Source organism: Diprion similis, chromosome 6 (genome assembly GCF_021155765.1).
Source record: "Diprion similis isolate iyDipSimi1 chromosome 6, iyDipSimi1.1, whole genome shotgun sequence".
Lineage (NCBI taxonomy): Eukaryota > Metazoa > Arthropoda > Insecta > Hymenoptera > Diprionidae > Diprion > Diprion similis.
The window spans coordinates 11274173-11292678 of record NC_060110.1 but is presented as its reverse complement, the minus strand read 5'-3'; the positions used below and the strand labels follow the sequence as shown (position 1 = coordinate 11292678).

The window sequence follows — 18506 nt, the reverse complement described above, 5'->3', positions numbered from 1 at the left end:
ATGAAACTAACGATCTAATGTTTTATGTAACAGAATTGTGAAAATCGCTCGTTTCCTTGTGCGATCGGCCATTTTTGCATAACGAACGATTACGCGACTCACGTCAGCCTCCGTCGCGAAGCGCGGTATAACCGTCGGGTAATCAACGCGTGATTGCGGGCACAAAGCTCACTGATTGGGTCGTTTACGGTGGCATAATATACACTGTACAGCGAAGGGTGATCCCGTGTCGCGGATTTCGTAAGGGATGAGGATTACACGCACCCTTGATGAAAGTAATGCGACAAACTCATCTAAGGGTAAATCCATCCCTCTTCTTCGTACATAGATATAATATGTGTACGTACCTATTATACCATCATCGACACCCTGTAATCGTACGTGTTTGTATACTGGCTGAATTAAACGCTGATTGAACTTCGATTCAGGTAAAATTACGACGTATACATCCAGGATTGGCTACGAAACTTGTAAAAGGACTTTATTTGACCGCATCATTGAAATTGCAGATATACAATAGATAATTGCTACGCAAATTAATTGAAGCCAATTAGTTTATCAGTGGTCAAAATAATTCATGGTTGTAGAAATTAAGGGATTAAATAATGTTTTATTAACACAACTTGTTTAAGAATGATATTGCAAACATTAAAGTGTCTTCCTTATAACCCGCAACGTACATAATCCGGCAATGAATACACGAGTAAACTCGACGATCGTTATACCGAATGTGGCAACGATCACCAAGGTTGACGAACGACGGAACATCGAGACCAAGAGGCCGAAATTACATCTAACCAACGGACATTAACCCCGAGTGAACTTTTACTTCTGATCTCTACGTATATTCTTTACATTTGGGACGAGGGAAATACGTTATACGAAGTAAATAAATAAATATCCAGGGACAATTTTTTTATTACAATTTTATCAATTTTCTTGAAACGTGTTATGCAACTACACCCACTGATTTGAATTCAATTCCTGAAGGTGTAAAAAAATCGTCAAAAAGTCGCCGAAGTATGTGATTAAAAAATTTAAGATGGGTTTCAGTATTGCGTACTTAATTAATATAAATAATATAATCATTGAGTCGATATCCAAGAATTAAGTTAACTTATTGTTAAATCAATTTCAGTATCGAATCCAACATTGCTGTGTATAAAATTAATTTTCGGTAAAAACTTTTTAGGACGGCTATTCTCCAACTACGATGAAATCGAAGAGTAGCCCAAAGTGAACGAAAACCGTAAATAATACGAGAGAATTAAAAAATAATCGTGAGAAAGTATCCAACGAATGAAAGTAAAAAAACTAGATAGTAATAATAGGAGCGTGCGCGGATTGACGAAAGGTTTGAAAAGCCTACATGCAGGATCATCGGCCTAATATCACCGCAAGTTCTGGTTCAATAAGCTTGAATTAATAAGCCCCTTTAGCAGGGCTGCGAATCACCTTTATCGCGATCATATACCTCCATCTATTGAGTTCAGGGTTGTTTACCACAAACGTCAGTTGATTTGACAAAGCCGCACATCCATTTGTACAAGTGGATATTACAGGCCTCGGCTGACGGGGGTGGTTGTTATCCGCTCATTGAAGCTAACCACGAGGCTAAGTGCGCCGCCGGAGCAGGTTGGGGGGGGGGGGGAGAAGTGGGGGGCAAAGTCAGCCAATGAGAGGCCAGATCGTTGCCGAGGTAACCGGCGCGAGGGACGACGGGAATTATTCGACCGAGATTGAAAAGTTAGCGCAGAATATGCGGGGTTCATCTCGGTTTGTGTATATGTATACAGAGGTGTGGGGGTGGGGGTGGGGGTGGAAAACCGAACGATGGGGTGAGGTTTCAGGTATCTGTGCTGCGGGGTGATCATTTTTAGGGTGACACCATCGCGTGGATATCCGAATGAAAATATTTATTTAATTATTTATGTATTTTGGAAAATGCGGGGTGCAGGGCTCAACTTCGCGCAACGAGATGTTGTTTCTGCATGATTTATTATACGGTTTCTAAATTGTCGAAGGAAGTTTTATCACTGTAAGAAATTATGTTTTTCTTCCTCAGTTATCACCAGGCTTATCACTCTCGATGAAATTCGTGTTAGTACCTAGTTCAGTTTTTGCAATATCCTGCATACATTCGTAATGAACAGAATTAATTTTCTGATCTAAAATAAACCTGTTTAGCCTCTAGGAGTATTTAAAACGTAATCTTTTTTCTCTGTTCGGTGATACTGGAAAATATGTAACTGATGGAGTAACACTCGTTACAGTTTCGTCTGCTCACCCTTTCCTGCTGAATCCTTGAGGCAGCATCGCGTGCTAGTTGACTTCAAGAATATATCCAGAGATTATAGTGAGGAGTTTATCACTCTCGATTCAGCAAGAATCTCACCAAAAATCTGCCTAACTTTTGGTACGTGGTTTCAAAACACCTTTTTCCCTTCTTTGCCCAGATTCAAGTGGGGATCAAGAATCGAGTTGTGGTGAGGTCGAAACGCGGTTTGGAATGTGTGTGCTGCGACGAATTACTGCGAGCCTATTAAGCCTTTTTGGAATTCAAAACCTTTGCTATTTGTACTTCAGACACAAGTCGAGGCGGTAATTTATACCTGTGAATTAGACCCACAGATGTCGTCAAGTTGTTTGGTAGCGGTTAGAGTCCTCTCGCAGGTACCCGAACCCTGAGGCACGAGGATATATAAAGATCGCTACTCGTAGCTCTGATGTACTCGCTTCGGCGGTACATATACTAAAATTGGAACGATACAGAGAAGATTAGCATGGCCCCTGCGCAAGGATGACACGCAAAATCGTGAAGCGTTCCACATTTTTTTGCAACATTTTTTCGTTTCAAATATTACTCGTACAATGACATTTTCATGCTTTTTTCCTAACGCTCATGAAAAATTAGACTAATTAATTGCAACATGGACCGCGATATGGATATTTGTAGGAGATTGTTCCTCTTTCGTCATACCTAACCAATTTTTCCGTAACAAAATTTCCAGACGTGTATTTCATATTTTCATTTTCATATTTTCTCGACTTTTTTCCTCTTCGATGATTAAACTTGATCACGGTCAAACTATTATTTCATCGACTGAATATTAAATAGTCGTGAAATAATCATTCGAATTTCTGGATTTGACTGTTGAAATAAACTGGATAACAGTGTAGTTCGTATTTGAATGTATTATTTATAATCCACTTCGTTGCGGTAGGCTAAAACCCCGTTGAATACGAAAACTGATATCAACATTCAATAAAATCCTGGCACGTCGTAATTGAATGCTTTTCGAATTCGCATTTGAACAAATCGCCTAACAACTGTCGGACAACCGTGTATCATACAGTATATCTTTCCCGTAGTTAAGATTCTATTGCACCAGCTGGATGTTTTTTTCAGTATGTGAAAATTCAGTCACATTAAAGAAAGTCAAATTGCCATAAAGCGTATGACGTATTTCAATTTTACAGGTACAGGAACTAGTAGAAGTATTACTTACAGGAAATCAAATACCTCGATATCCTTGTAGATATTACCAATCAATTTTTATCGTAAAAAAAATAAATAATTATTTTCCACCGCTTGATTTGCAAAATGTAGGCCAATTAACTTACAGCTGGTATTCCAAGTACCGTTTACTTTGACTCGCGATTGTGTAAGTTATACTAATGCAAAGAATGTCACCACGCCGTGGTTAATACACACAAAAAAAAAGAAATAACGAATTCCATTTTAAAAAAACACAAGAATAATACAGTTAGACAAATACTGATAAAATCTATTCAAAGTGTGTGCAAAAACGGAGTTTCATTTAAGAGTCACTCATCTATCTTCTCTTTCTATGTATTCTCTCGTTAAATCTGATCGCCTCTGGGCGTTTAAGCCCTCAAACCGTTCTAATTGAGGTTTCTCCTCGTTACTGCGAAAGAATCTAGAGACAATAGACGGCACGATGAGACAACAATTACACAAAGCAAACGACCTGTGAACAAAAGGCATCCATTGTTTTTTCCCACGAGTGTCTGGTAATGAAATGGACCCTTAAGAAGTGATGACATTCGACTCTGTCCACCCGTTTCTGATGAGAAGTGGTGCGAGTCAACGACAAGGCAGCCCTCCAACTGTAAGCAAGACTGTACTTCGCAACATTCTACCACTTATCTCTCATCATGATTCTAATAGTTCAACCAGACTTGAGCGTCGAATATGTTTCGCAGATGGTTAATCCTCCATAACGGACGTGATTCCTTCCTGAAAAATTTAGTCGGAAGTAAATGTTGAAGTTAATAAAGTTTGCAATGTAAGTCAATTATTATTTATCTTCAGATTAACGATATGATATTTTTGGCGCTGTAACCCTACCGAGAATTAATTTTTTTAGTTTTGTTCTTGAATCACGGTATTTATCGGGAGAAAGAGGATTGCCTAGTTTTTAGATGTGAATAGAAATGACGGGTTTTTATCTGGACGGTGACGTCGGTGTTTCTACGTTCTAACTGTTACTTCCACACTTGAGGTCAGGTTTTTTGTTTCTAGTCTCTTTTTTCCTCATTTATTGTTTCTGGAGTTCTAGTGCTCTTGAACTGCATGTGAAAAGTTGATTTTTACAATGTTCTCTAAGACACCTATTCTGTAAAACTTGCAAGAGTACGTGGCTGCGTATTTTCTGTGTACATTGTTGAAAATCAGTTTTAAAATATTCGTATATTCCTATAATCAAACGATTTCTCATTAGAGACAGTTTACCCAATTAAACGTACAACAACTGCAACAGAGCGAAGCCAGCAGATGGTCTTCCGAATCAACAACACGCAAATCGATCGATGCCAACATAGTCAAGGAAATCATGTTTGCTAATGGTTGCAAAAATGTTTCAGTTTTCACCAGGTTCCCCGCTTTCACGATTTCCCTTCATGCACCATTACTGCGAGTGCATTTAAATACGTACAAAACTCATGCAACCGAATGAAATAATAATAGGATCGTTCTAGCGGGGTGTTTGTTATACAATTGGCAGACAATAGTTTCGAAATCGTCACCCCCGTGATTGTTATCGGCAATTTAGGAGGCCAGGCCGCCTCCCTCTCGCTCATAGAATGCCGGAAAACAATCCTATTGATGACAAATCACCCCAACAGCTGGAGTTGGGGACGCATCGGCACCCCACGTTTCGCTGGCTATATGCCCACTTGTCGTGGACCTGCACGCACATACACACATATGCCTCTAGCCTGTGGGGTGGGAAATTTGATCTGGCTTTCGCACATGGAAATATATTCACGCCTCATATTCGTGGAGAAATTGACGTTCCTACAATTTGCATAAATTTTCGGAACGTAGAATTAGTTTCAGTTATGCCTAATCACACGAAACGTTTCACCATTCGTACACAACGCGGAAATGATGTAATCAGCATCTTTAGACGAATTGAAAATATAAACAAATTTCAAGATTAGCGAAATTTGTTTTAAAAAATTAAATATTAAAATTGTAGCAATAGTCGTACCACGTTTGCATAAAAAAAAACATTTTTTTACTCCCTCGAAGTAGAGAAACTTTTTAGGTTTAACAGAATAGAGAAAACTCCCTACAAATATGTATAAAATATGGATAGTGAAAAATGTTGTTTAAATACGAGTTAGAAAAGTATTCAATTACGTCGCACCAAGATTTCATCGAATATAGTCAAATCCAGAAATTCGAATGATTATTTCACGACTATTTAATATTCAGCCGATGAAATAATAGTTTGATCGTGATCAAGTTTAATCATCGAAGAGGAAAAAAGTCGAGAAAATATGAAAATGAAAATATGAAATCCACGTCTGGAGATGTTGTTACGGAAAAATTGGTTGGGTCTGACGGAAGAGGAACAATCTCCGACAAATATCCATATCGCGGTCGATGTTGCAATTAATTCGTCTAATTTTTCACGAGCGTTAGGAAAAAGCATGAAAATGTCATTGTACGAGTAATATTTGAAACGAAAAAATGTTGCAAAAAAATGTGGAACGCTTCACGATTTTGCGTGTCATCCTTGCGCAGGGGCCATGCTAATCTTCTCTGTATCGTTCCAATTTTAGTATATGTACCGCCGAAGCGAGTACATTGGAGCTACGAGCAGCGATCCTTATATATCCTCGTGCCTCAGGGTTCGGGTACCTGCGAGAGGATTCTAACCGCTACCGAACAACTTGACGACATCTGTGGGTTAACCTTTGAACTACAGTAAAAATACTCTGAACTCTTAGAAATACTCAAATTATGAAACTACAATTTTGACGGTGGAGAAAAATACACTTATAACTAGAATTCTCTGGCAGGTTAATTGGCAGCCCAGAACAGTTACAATAATATCAAATTCTATATATTTTTTTTTTGCTAATTGTGTAGTCCTAAACCGATTGTCAGTAGTACATACATAAAATGTTTGTGAAGATTTCTCTTCGTCGATTCAACTCGACCAATTTCCGTCGTCGAGAAACAAATGAATAATATCCCGTTGAATTAGCGAAGCGGCGCATGAAGAAGACAATGCCGAAGGGCTGAGCCTGTGTAAGTCGCGTACTCGATGCGAAAAACACGGCCGCTTTGCCACCCCTTGAATTAATCCCCTGTATACGTTAGTCCTAATGTATTCGGAAAGGCGTCTGCGGTCTGCCTGGCTTACGTCGCTCAAGCTTCCAGGCACCTACCTACCTACCTACCTACCTACCGACCTACGTACCGACCTACAACGTTCACAAATAATTGACTGCTTACCATAAAATGCAACCTCGTTCAAGGGCCGTATAGCATCGAATTCGTATGCGCTTTCACGTGCTGAAAAGACCCTCGAGCGCAATTTTCGAGGGGTAAAATCACTCGCTGAAATTAAAACTGCACGTTTCTGTTTTCCTTATTTTCTGTACCTCTGGCATTTGGAACTTGAGTTTGTCTCTCGTTAAATATTTTTGCATGTGGATTTATTCGAGGAGTATTTATCAGCGATCAGTGTAACTACATATATACGTATTGCAAATCAATTCATTCGCAGGTTATACAATTCGCCAAATTAATGGTATACTAATGGCTATGTTACACTTTTCTTCAACAGCCCTTCAAACTAGGGTGGAAAATTCTTCGCGCGTTTTTCACGAATTTTTCCGGGAATATTACAAACACCTGTTCGTTGTAAATACTCGATCAGCTGTAAGTTCTGGACAAATGGTGCATTTATAATATGTGCAGGTGAAAATGAAGTGATTCCGAATTTCGCATAAGCAAGTATCAGTTCTATCTGCAATAGTGTGGAAGTAGGTAATACTTGTTTTCTATTTGATTGAAGTCTTGCGAAGGCAAGTTTATATTTTACGGTCTCTCAGGGTATTAAAGTACTAATATATACGTGCGATCCCCAGCATCAACTTCGCATCTGAATTATACCGCAATATAGATTCTTATCTGGTCTATAAAGACCTGTATCGTGGTATCACGTGCATCGAGGTTGAATCGTTTTATTTCTCATATTAGACCGGTGGGAGTAATTGGCACGATTAAATATACGTTATAACATCCTCGTTGGGATAAAATTCTACACCATGCTGGTAATCGCGCTGTAACGTAATTAATCCGGCTCAAGAGTTAAGGTCCGCGATAAAATTTGTCACCGGAAAAATACATGCTAACAACACTTGAATTCCCTGTTCCGATTATGGCATTCAGAATTTTCCACGAAATGGACTTTAGCGGGAAGATTATAGAGCAAACATTAGAATATGTCATACACGTGTCATCGATATTTGGCGAGTGTAGATAAGCTATTAAAGTATAAAAAAATTAAAAATCATTTATACGGACAACTTTAACTAAGCCTCAATTACTCGAACGTAGACTCAAAACTCAATGGCTACATTTTTGTTTTAAAATGTAAATTATTGCTCGGTAAAAAAAAGTGGACCAGCCGTTCATCAATTGGCAGTAGTAGACGATTATATAAACTCAAAGAAATAAAATAAGCGTTCGGTGTTTGAAAGAGGTTCAATATATGTATTTAGATGTATAACGCGGATTCTTTATCATTTGAAAGTGTGTTGTACATACTATTATACCTTAGGATAAAAATTGCATTTCGGTTATTCGAATTTTTCACTATCCGAACTACAGACTCGGTTCCAATTAATTCTGATAATCGAGATTCTGCCGTACACGAAGACGTCCGTTGGCGTTTTCGCTATGCGATAACGGGCGCGTGTACAATGTTGAAGAATCAAAGAACCGTGAAGCCGATGGCACGCTATGTAATGTATAGGTTGACGGAGTGGATTTATGCATGAGCATTTCTTTAACGACGAGTGCAATCAGATTCTCCGGGCGAGCGCGGACGTTTTCACCGGATCCGCGTAGCTCTTGGTTCAGCCGTAGGAATCCCAACCCCTCTTCAAAGTCTGTTTTCCAAGACCAATCGGGATGCGCCGCCCCTATTTCCACCCCCGCACAGCCAACGAGCGACGAGTCCGGCACTTAGGAGAACCAATGGCGTCGGTCCCCTTAACAACGATGGTGCACACCTCCAAAATGGCTGCGAAAACCGGAGGATCTGGACCGAGGAAAGCCACAGCGTTGAAAATAAACGGACGGATTAATTCAGGGGGGAGGCAAGGGACTGCAGACTCCCCTCGCCGAAGAAGGTGTATCAACTGTCAGATCATTCGGGCCACAGAGCGACGTCAAGCGTCTTCACGGTAGCATGCCTCCTATCTCATCGTCGATATCAGTGACGGTGTTTAAGCGAACAATATTTGTGCGTTATTAACAACAAGTGGCTATCGTTTTATGTGATAATACGTACATACATACATACATACATACATACATACATACATACATACATACATATATGCACGATACAGGTGTATGTAGAACTAATTGCAAATCTACCAACATCCAGCGATTCATGACCACGATGCAAGAACACAAGTCATTTCTCATACGCGATCTTCTCGGCGATGTATTGACAGAGCGTGTTCAAGGTACGTTGTATCAATAGACACATACCTATGGTACATGGTACCAATTGCGCTAATGTTGGTAGTGGGTGGTTTTTTTTTTTTAATTTTTAATTTTGTTTTTTTTTTATACCTTTGTCGCTTTTTGTATTCAAATTTTTCTACTTGTAAAATCGAAGTTAATGCTCCGGTATAATTATAATGCTTAGTATTTTCTTGGTGGAACTTACGTCAGAAGTTCCATCACATTTTTAATGAAAACAGTAACGGACCATGCCTGTCGATTTTGATTTGACGGGCCAAAAAATTATACTTTATTTTTAGACCTCGAAATTTTGAATTTCTTTCAAACCACTTACTTCTTAGCTGCTCCCGCGGAATTTAAAGAAGATCTCGTTTCAGCCGTAAGGCTTGCTGGTTTATACGGAATGAACTCTAACCGATCACTTCTCGGAATGACGTCCCTAATATCCGATTAGACTGTTAACTAGTTCTTTTGACGTATCCGCAACGTATGATCGGATTCCTTCGTCTATCGGTCACTCCAAGATTTTCTATGTCGAGCACCCAAAATCAGTTTAATAGTTCTCGAGATGTTTTGAAAGAGATTTGACCGACTGAGTATTCACCTTGTATACGTGTGCTTCTGAACCATTCATAAGTTGGTCAATTAATCGTATATGACTTATCCGTTATACGTTATTGCATACGTGAAGGACTACTCGTAGTTGATTCCCGCAGTGAGAGAAGGCTGTCAAAAACCGAAGCTCAAAAAAAGTTACAACCATTTCTAAATACACCGCTCTGACGCGCTACGATGCGCTACGATGCTCAACGCCACTGTCAATTGGATTACAGGTGTAATGGGGTTCAACAGCCCAACTCTCTAACTGTTGCATCAGCTATAACAGAACTAGACAATAAATGGAAGCAAGACACATGTTACGTAAGGTTTTTGCGAGAGTCTACTGTACCTATAATACTCGAACATGTGACTGTTCTTTATCGTCTAATGCTTGAAAATCTGGTTAACCACTTTAGAAACCATCGAATCATTATACGTCACAGTTATCTCGAGATTTATATCGAGCTTTGTAGCTGTATTTTTAAACCAGATACACATTTTTTTCATATAGTTGCATGCATGGTATTAGAGTGTCGGCAAAGTTATATTCAACCACCGAAATTAGTGGAAATTGTAAGAATCGTTAATACCTTCGCTCTTTCTTTTAGTCAATTCTATCGATTATTCCTCAAATTGATGAAAACATTTTTTTTGTGCAACCATATTATTAGGCATTGCGAATAAACATAAAGTACAAATTAGGATCTGACTCAAGCCTTGCTCGTGACGCTCGTTCGTGTCGTAGAATTGATTTCCCTGAAACAAAAACTAGGTAACTTGAATAATAGTATAATTCAAATGAATATCATTAGTACAATTAAAATTTCATTAATATATCAAATTTCTTAGTTGATTATGAATGAGCGACAATATGCCTGCAATACTCGTACATATAGATACCACCTGCAGCAGGTGTTCGATGAACGTGGAAACTTGTACTTGAAGTGTACCGGTAACAAGTTTTATCACATACAGATGTAATTAGAAAGATAAGAATGACTCAAGAGTGTAAGTAGAGGATGCAGTAGACAAATGTTTTGAAAGATTTGATATAAGCACCGGTTAAACTATTGAACTTGACGCGGCAACAACAATCCCGTCGCGATTTACCCTGAAGATATCGCGTCAATAAATTAAACGGTAATCTGGCTGACATCATCCTCGTATTATTATTACATACAGGCATCTAGATATGGAAGGTTAAATAACGAAACGGATGATATGTCCTAATAACTTTGAAAGCCGTTGCTTACGGTAGCTGCGCACCATGTTTCTCAAGTACAATTATAGGTGTATACATATATAGGTACGGTAATTAACAACCGCATTTATCAATGCTTTCTGATAAATACCGTCAGTATCAGTTTTTATTAACTAAAAATAGGTAGGCGGTTATTGACAATAAGCTGCCATATCTTGACGGGCGGAAGACAAAAACAAAATGATTGAGAAAAAAATGAACACCGATTTCGATGATAAGCGTTAGTTTTAACATCAGATGATCTTTACAGCTTACAATATATCTGATTATACGGCGTCATGCCGTATAATGGATTTTCGATGACGCGGTTACATCTGTAAAGGTTCAGTCATCGATTTAATTGATTAAATACACACACACACGCAAGTGAGAAGATGAAAGAGAAATGGACTAAGACTTGATGTGATGCGATAACAATCCGTGTGCAAAAGTATACATGAGATGATTTAATTGACCACTTCAACAATAGGAGGTGGCAGTGACGCTACTCGTTTTACCATCAGCTAGCGATAAATTTTATTGGCCTTATTCGAGGATTTTTGATATCTTGTAATTTGTACAGACAAATGATCGATTTTCCTTCTTTGCACTTTTCATCATACCAGCTACTTTGCAGTACAGGATGAAAACATGCAACGTAAGTGATTGTAATCAGGTCAGTTAATGGAATTGAAAGATAAACACTTAAAACTCGATCGTTTACTGAATTAACGATTCTCGCTAATCAGGTTCCGCGAAAAATTGGTGGCCAAATTAATTTAAGGATGTTTTAGAATCATATCGTGTTGATTCAGATAAGTCTTATTGTTAGCGTTTATCAGACTGACTAATACACCTGTTTCTGTCTAGTACAATATGTGATCTAATCGTGTTTATCATCGTTCGCGTATACAATGTGGTAAGAAAAAAAGAAAAACGAATCTGTACTTATTATACCGAAAGGATAGCGCTAATCGAATTTGATCGACAATCGATCTTCCGTCGCAGTATGTGACATGCAGATTTAATCCAATTACACGTGTTTTAAACACCATTCCAATGTATAATGTAAAAAAATCAAACTCTCCTAGCACTCAAGAGAGCAAAATGAAAATTCAAATCGTACTACCCGTGGTTCAGCGAAAGGATTGACCAATCGAAAATAGGACTGCAGAGCCCTTCGCCACGTTACCGCGTGTATAAGCAATAACTATACTTCCGACTCGAAACCATCAACAGACGAGATCAAAAATCAAGATTCGAGTATTTACTCGATCCGAGATCGTGATTCCACCTCGCATCGCGGTCGCGTGCCCGGCTCAGAGGGTTCCTCGTTATTCCGAACCCCCGCCGCGTTCTCGATTGAGTACAAAACTTGAGGGCGAGCGTGTCTCGGGACACCCAGGGTCACCCTGTACACGCCGATTGCCAACTCTTATTAGCAGCAATCGCTTATATAGCTATATATACTCGCAGATGGACCAAAGTGCGGACAGATTCGTTAGCGATCATTAGGCGCACCGTTTCGCACAGAGCTAGTAAGCCGGCTATGAGGCACTGCGCGTCGTGGAAGTCAGGACATAATGGACATGTGTTCAGGTCTCCTCGGGGGTCTCGCAGCCGACAAATGAGCCGGCGATCATCTGCCGATCGAAAACCGTTTCTCATTGTTCCCGGTTATGTCCTAGGTATATGCCTAACGATCTTCCGGAGAACCACAAGGTTTGTGTACGCATGAAATTGTCGAAAAGCGGCGGAAGATGGCAGGTATACCGCCCTGGAGGTAACTCTTTGATAAACGATGCCCCGGATACTCGAATCGCAAACGATTCCCAGTAAATATGCTAGTACGAAATGAGCATGGGATCTCGACTCTTTTTCAGATGATTCCGAGGATGACTCCGCCCCGCACTCGGATTCCGAAGATACGATCGACCCGGGTAGCAGTCCTTGTACTCGACTTGGAAGTCCAGCAGCTCTGTCACCGTCTCCAGGTTCAGCGTCCTCCGGGAAAGCTTGCGTGGTCGGGACACCCAGTGGCAGAAAACCACGGAGAAGACGAACCGCGTTCACCCACGCCCAGCTCGCTTACCTGGAGCGAAAATTTCGGTGTCAAAAATATCTGAGCGTCGCGGACCGCAGCGACGTGGCCGACGCGCTTTCCCTCTCGGAGACGCAAGTCAAGACCTGGTACCAGAACAGAAGGTGAGATTGAGATGCGGCTGAGTTTGATTAGGTTTTTAAAAAGAAGTTTCACCCGCCTCGGAGGGATACTTCGACGGCACCTGCGCCACTTCCGTTAACCGAGACACACTCGTCCTTCCGTTTCACAGGACAAAATGGAAGAGGCAGAACCAGTTGAGGCTGGAACAGCTTCGCCATCAAGCGACGGTCGAAAAGGAGCTTCTGGTGCGCGGGGTCGGCCTCCACCATGGATCCATGGAGTCGTATTGTCCACCTTACTCGCAGCAGCAATCCTCTCCCCATCATCAAGCACCGCAGCAGCCGCAGCCGGTATCGACGGTGTCGACGGCCGCCTTCCTCTCGACGGCAGCGGCGCTGTTTAGAAACGTAACGTACGTTCACGGGTGTCCTCTCTAACCCTCGTACCCCCGAAACTCGCGGTCTACGTATTTTTAATATTGCTTTCTCGCATTATTCAACTCTGTTAACTCGCGAAATTAGCTTCGTAGGGTTATATTATGAAATGCTCTGTAAGATGGTGAAATCTCTTTCCGCGTAAGCGGATTCCGGTACTATTATATGTATACATTGTATACGGTTTGCGAGTCATGTTCTGATGCGATTCAGGTTATACATATATACATTTTTTTACCCGGTATATATGTACGTACGACGGAAACGCTGGATCGATCGATCTGTAGTGATTTTCAAACGATCAGTAGCTGTGTAAATTATTATATACATATACAATGAATATGCATTTCGCGTAGTGTGAATGGTATGTAAATATGTAATTAAAAGAATCTAGTTGTTCTAAAGTAAACGTCATAAGTTAATTTTTAAATTCTAATATTATATTCGAGCTGGAGTATCTGTGCAGCAATTGCAGCTATTAAATAGATACTCGCTTGATTCTCACGTTTAGATCCAATCGCACCTATCTTTTTTTACGATTTAAATTATATACGCGACCTTAATGTTTGTTTTATCGTTTTCAAGTCGATGTTTGATTTATATTATTGTACAGTCCTCGAGAGATATTATATGTTGTTCGTTTGTGTAATCAGTCGGAAGTAATGTTATATTATTTATACGTTCATTCGACGCAATTAGGGTATCCGTTAGCATATTTTCTGCAGCAATTCTTTTCGGTATAGGTATATAAAGTTCGCTTCATTTCACAGTAATCATATATTTAAGATAATTCATTTAGCTGATTATATTAAGAAAAACCTTAAAAATATAGTCTTTGTAAACTATATAAATCATGTGCAATGTTGGAGCTACGTTAACGTGGTGTTTCTCGTCCAATTTATTTTCAAATCTGACAAGCATATTATATCTTTGTAATTGACTATATATTAATATATAGTTGTTAATTTTTCAGAAGTAATAAAATCATGTAGATAAATTATTAATAAATCAATCAATTAAACCCAGTGTTGTTTATGCTCCTATAAATTCAACTATACCTACGCCTCGATCATAATAGCTCATTATAGAAATGTATTCGAAAGTTCTTTCGAATCTCTGAAATCTTTCAAATATCTAAAACTTTGTTAAAAGGATTTCTTCCGCTTTCAGAATTAAATTAACGAAATATCGCGATGTTACATAATTCTGTTCAGTGATTTAAAAATAAACTCTATACGAACGTTATCACAATACCGATGTTATCTGGAATCCGAATTGGCATGAAATCTAACGGTCAAATTGAAATTCATCCTGAGCCAGCATTTCTTTAAATCAGTAATGTCATAACACTGGCTACCGATAGGAGATCTAATTTTAAGTCGCAATTCAACAGACGTTTTAATCCCATACTCGTAATTCGAATGACTTGTTCGCGATCGGTATTTGCCACAAATGTATGCAACAGTCGCCGTCGATGCTTTTGAGAGTATACATTCTCGAGGCTTACTAAATGAGTCAAAATTCCTTTCGAAGATGTACCCAAAAATTTTTCGAACCCTTTTAATGTCAAAATATACGTAATTTACCAACAGCATAATCGTACGCAACGTATCCCACAACTTATTGCCTCTAGAGTTTTGCTTTTGAGAACGATGAGCGGGGTACATATTCGCTCTTCCGGTGAAGTATCCTAATCGAATAATGTTACAACCACCCGCAAACGCGCAATTGAGAATGTACGTGCACAGCTCAGTGTGTTCAGCCCCGCCGCTTTATACTACAGGAGAAGTTTAATGGTCAGTAACTAATTAGAGGCGCGACTTTAGAGAGCACGTGTCCACACGTGCAATGCTCCCCGTGTAATTGGGTGGAATTATTACAAGTTAAGAAGCTGTCGACAGTGATTTGGTACAACGGCCGATGGCAACATTCGATTTACTCTTGTTTGATATGAGACGACTCATATATATATATACATATATATATAGAATTCGATGTATCGTTCGCCCTTGCTTATATTATTTTCATTATTTTGAAAAATCCTCTCTCCAAACGAGAGATCTTTAAAAACTCTCCGCCTGAAAGATTGATGGAAAAAAGGAAACAACTTCTTCCGTGCATCAGAGTATATCTTTTTTGCACGTATAAGGTACACGCGTGTAGTTGCGTCTGGGCGTACATGCAAGTTTTGGTACTTGAGCACGCGCTCCTTTTATCCCCTCGCAGCTTCTTCCGGCATCGTTAGATATTTAATAGTGCACGTTTTCAGAACGACGCGTCATACGAGTTTTTAGACGAGAGTTTTTCCCTACATACAAACTCATCATTCTGAAAAAAGTGCTAGCAAAGCGATTAATTTTATTTTTGTCATTCGACGAACAACGAATAAGACTATCTTACTGGTACAATTTTCAAATTTCATGAGGGAAGGAATTATTTGAGTCAAGTGATATTCGTTTGGTTTAACTAAATCCGGCGTATACAATTAATACTTACTTAATTCAACAAAATACTTTTGCCGGGGGAAATACTTGTAACAATTTAATATGGAACTAAATCAAGAGTTTGAATAGTCATGCTGACTATCAATGTATTCATGATAACACGGCGATAATGTGAATTTTGTATCAAGAAAATGTGCGATTCAAATAGCCAAGAGTTTGATTGAACGCACGTTAATCGTTTTGTCTTAGAAATGTGGAATTCTTGTATCGAAACAAATCGAGCTTGTTTTAATGAACGTTTTCTTAAGTCAAGAGTTCAACGGTTGAAGCAAGTGATGAAAATTGTTGTTACAAAAATCTTTTGCATTGATTGAACATTAGAGTTGCTCAAGCGCACAAAATGTATTCTTCGAATGATATCATTTATAATTCCGGTAATCCCAAAATTTTGTGGAATTTCCCCGATAAAAGCCAAAAATTTCTAGATCGGATCGAAAGGACTCCAATAAAGTCTATTTTGTTGGTTCAAGAATTCCATTGCCCCCGTAGAATTAACGTATTCTTCAAGATTAGATTATTATTGTAATCACAATGACGAGGACATGATTGCAAATGATTTTATTAATAAAAAATGACTGTCAGATTACAGAGGTTTTCATGATTACCGCGCGATCACAATGATCACAAAATGACTACAATAAGAAGTGACACAATGACTGCTTTAGTGGCCAACCCCTCGACCTGCACCGCATTACGAAAATCACTTCGGCCGTGCAGAGAAGGGTATACGGATGCGCTTGAGGAAGAAGAGCGACCTGAGATTCTAATTCTTTAGAAAAACCGCGCGTAATTGCAGACGAAACGGTGAATGGTGAATAAGGACCCCGCGGCCCGGTGCCGAAGAGCGGAAAGCATAAGGATCAGCCCGGAGGAGTAAAAGAGAGACGTCCGGCGGGTTGGTTCGGGGGTGCTTTGTGGGGGTGGCGACGGCAGCCAAGGGAAAAAGGGACGACGAAACCGAGGGGCGGCAACGGGGCGAGGGGATCGACGAGGGTAACGAAGCTCCGACTTTTTAATTGGAATATATTCAGAAACCGGAATGCCTTTTCATCGCGGAGTTGATGCTCTGAATACTGGCTGAATCAACGTGAAAAACGTACGTGACTCTGACGTGAACATGTTGCTATACCATGTGGAATCTACACATGTTTGTGTTTGTACCTTTTACCAGTTGAAAGACAAAAAAATTACTATAGATTTATCAAATTCAAATGCATAATAAGATACGAGACAAATATAAAATACGTGAAAATAAAAAAGTTGCAATTACGATTTAATTATTTAGCTAACCTCGTAATTTCTATACTTTGAATCCGATCGAGGGAATTTTTATTGATCGGGATCACTATTTAGAATGTTTATAAGGGAAGAAATTCTGCAATTTTTTGTTCCGGAAAAAATCAAAGATTTGTATACCTCAAAAGCATAAGTAATAATAGTGTAATTATATATGTATGGTATATAACGTGATGATTTCCATATGGTTAATTCACGGAGAAAGTGGGGCGAATCAACTTTCTTCTTAATCTGGAAATGCCCCCGTCCCTCCAAGTAAACAAACAATAAAACGCGAAGAGACGTCGGGGTGAAAAGCGGGAGAAAAGTTGAGGCTGGGTACGGTGATGGCTAATAATGGCCTGTTTACTTGCAAATTCTGAAATCGCTAAAGGGCAACGAACAATTCACGACTCGTTCCAACTTTCATACATTTCAATTCTTCTCAAGTAGGGAAAAACAGGCTTCTCAAGCTCTTAAATCTCGCCCCGATTTCTCTCTGTTCGTTGATGTCCCCCGTCATGTATTTGCATAATTTTATTCACACCGTCCTCCGTTTCTCCAGAGATTTTTGTTCTTCCCTCATTTCAATTTGTGAATCGCACAAAACAATACATCTACAAGTCAATTTAAAAAGTATTGTATACTCACAGGTACAACACCTCTCGTGTAAATTACGTCGAAATTACGTTCAATTCTTTCAGTCATTTCGACAATCTTTAGTTGAATGCTAATAGTTACACTACTACTCATTAAAAATTTGTTCATTACAATCTTTAATTAAATAAATGTTCTAGTCATTTATACATTACACATACCTTTTTGAAAGTACCGAATTCAGCCAGATACATAACAATGGATTTGAGCTGTCCGTCAAGGCGATATTCAATTAATTCCATAAAATACGAACAAGAACCTTGGCTGTATGATTTGTGAAAAACATAAAGCAAGTTTCATTGTTTAGAACCAAAATAATGCCCCGGGTGAGGATCGAACTCACGACCTTAAGATTATGAGACTTACGCGCTGCCTACTGCGCTACCGAGGCTGGTATTCTCAGTACTTAGTTCGAGTTTTATAAATCTTCAAATAACTAGTAGAAATCAGTGTACAACATACCTTTAACTTGTCAAAAAAAAGAAAAAACGTACTACCATCGATCAACGTAAATTTGCAATCTAAATACTTGTCACATCTCAAATCGTCTTCCATTTCAAAATAATATGCATCACCCTCTTTCAGTCTTGTTCTTGTATATCGATGTTTC

At 39.2% G+C, this 18506-nt stretch overlaps 1 protein-coding gene and 3 non-coding genes across 4 annotated transcripts; 2 read left to right on the top strand and 2 right to left on the bottom strand.

Annotated features, from left to right (window-relative positions):
* Positions 1 to 2728: 2728 nt before the first annotated feature.
* Positions 2729 to 2835, top strand: LOC124407830. Its single transcript, XR_006929366.1, has one exon. It is a non-coding gene; the product is annotated as a U6 spliceosomal RNA (small nuclear RNA).
* Positions 2836 to 6010: 3175 nt separating this feature from the next.
* On the bottom strand, positions 6011 to 6117 carry LOC124407828. Its single transcript, XR_006929365.1, has one exon. It is a non-coding gene; the product is annotated as a U6 spliceosomal RNA (small nuclear RNA).
* A 2229-nt stretch (positions 6118 to 8346) lies between these two features.
* Positions 8347 to 13646, top strand: LOC124406701 (barH-like 1 homeobox protein). Its single transcript, XM_046882228.1, has 3 exons — positions 8347 to 9021; positions 12746 to 13067; positions 13196 to 13646. Exons 1-3 carry the CDS (start codon positions 8889 to 8891, stop codon positions 13461 to 13463), a joined length of 723 nt encoding a protein of 240 aa, XP_046738184.1. The 5' UTR covers positions 8347 to 8888; the 3' UTR covers positions 13464 to 13646.
* Positions 13647 to 18214: 4568 nt separating this feature from the next.
* Positions 18215 to 18287, bottom strand: Trnam-cau. Its single transcript has one exon. It is a non-coding gene; the product is annotated as a tRNA-Met (tRNA).
* Between the last annotated feature and the right edge of the window lie 219 nt (positions 18288 to 18506).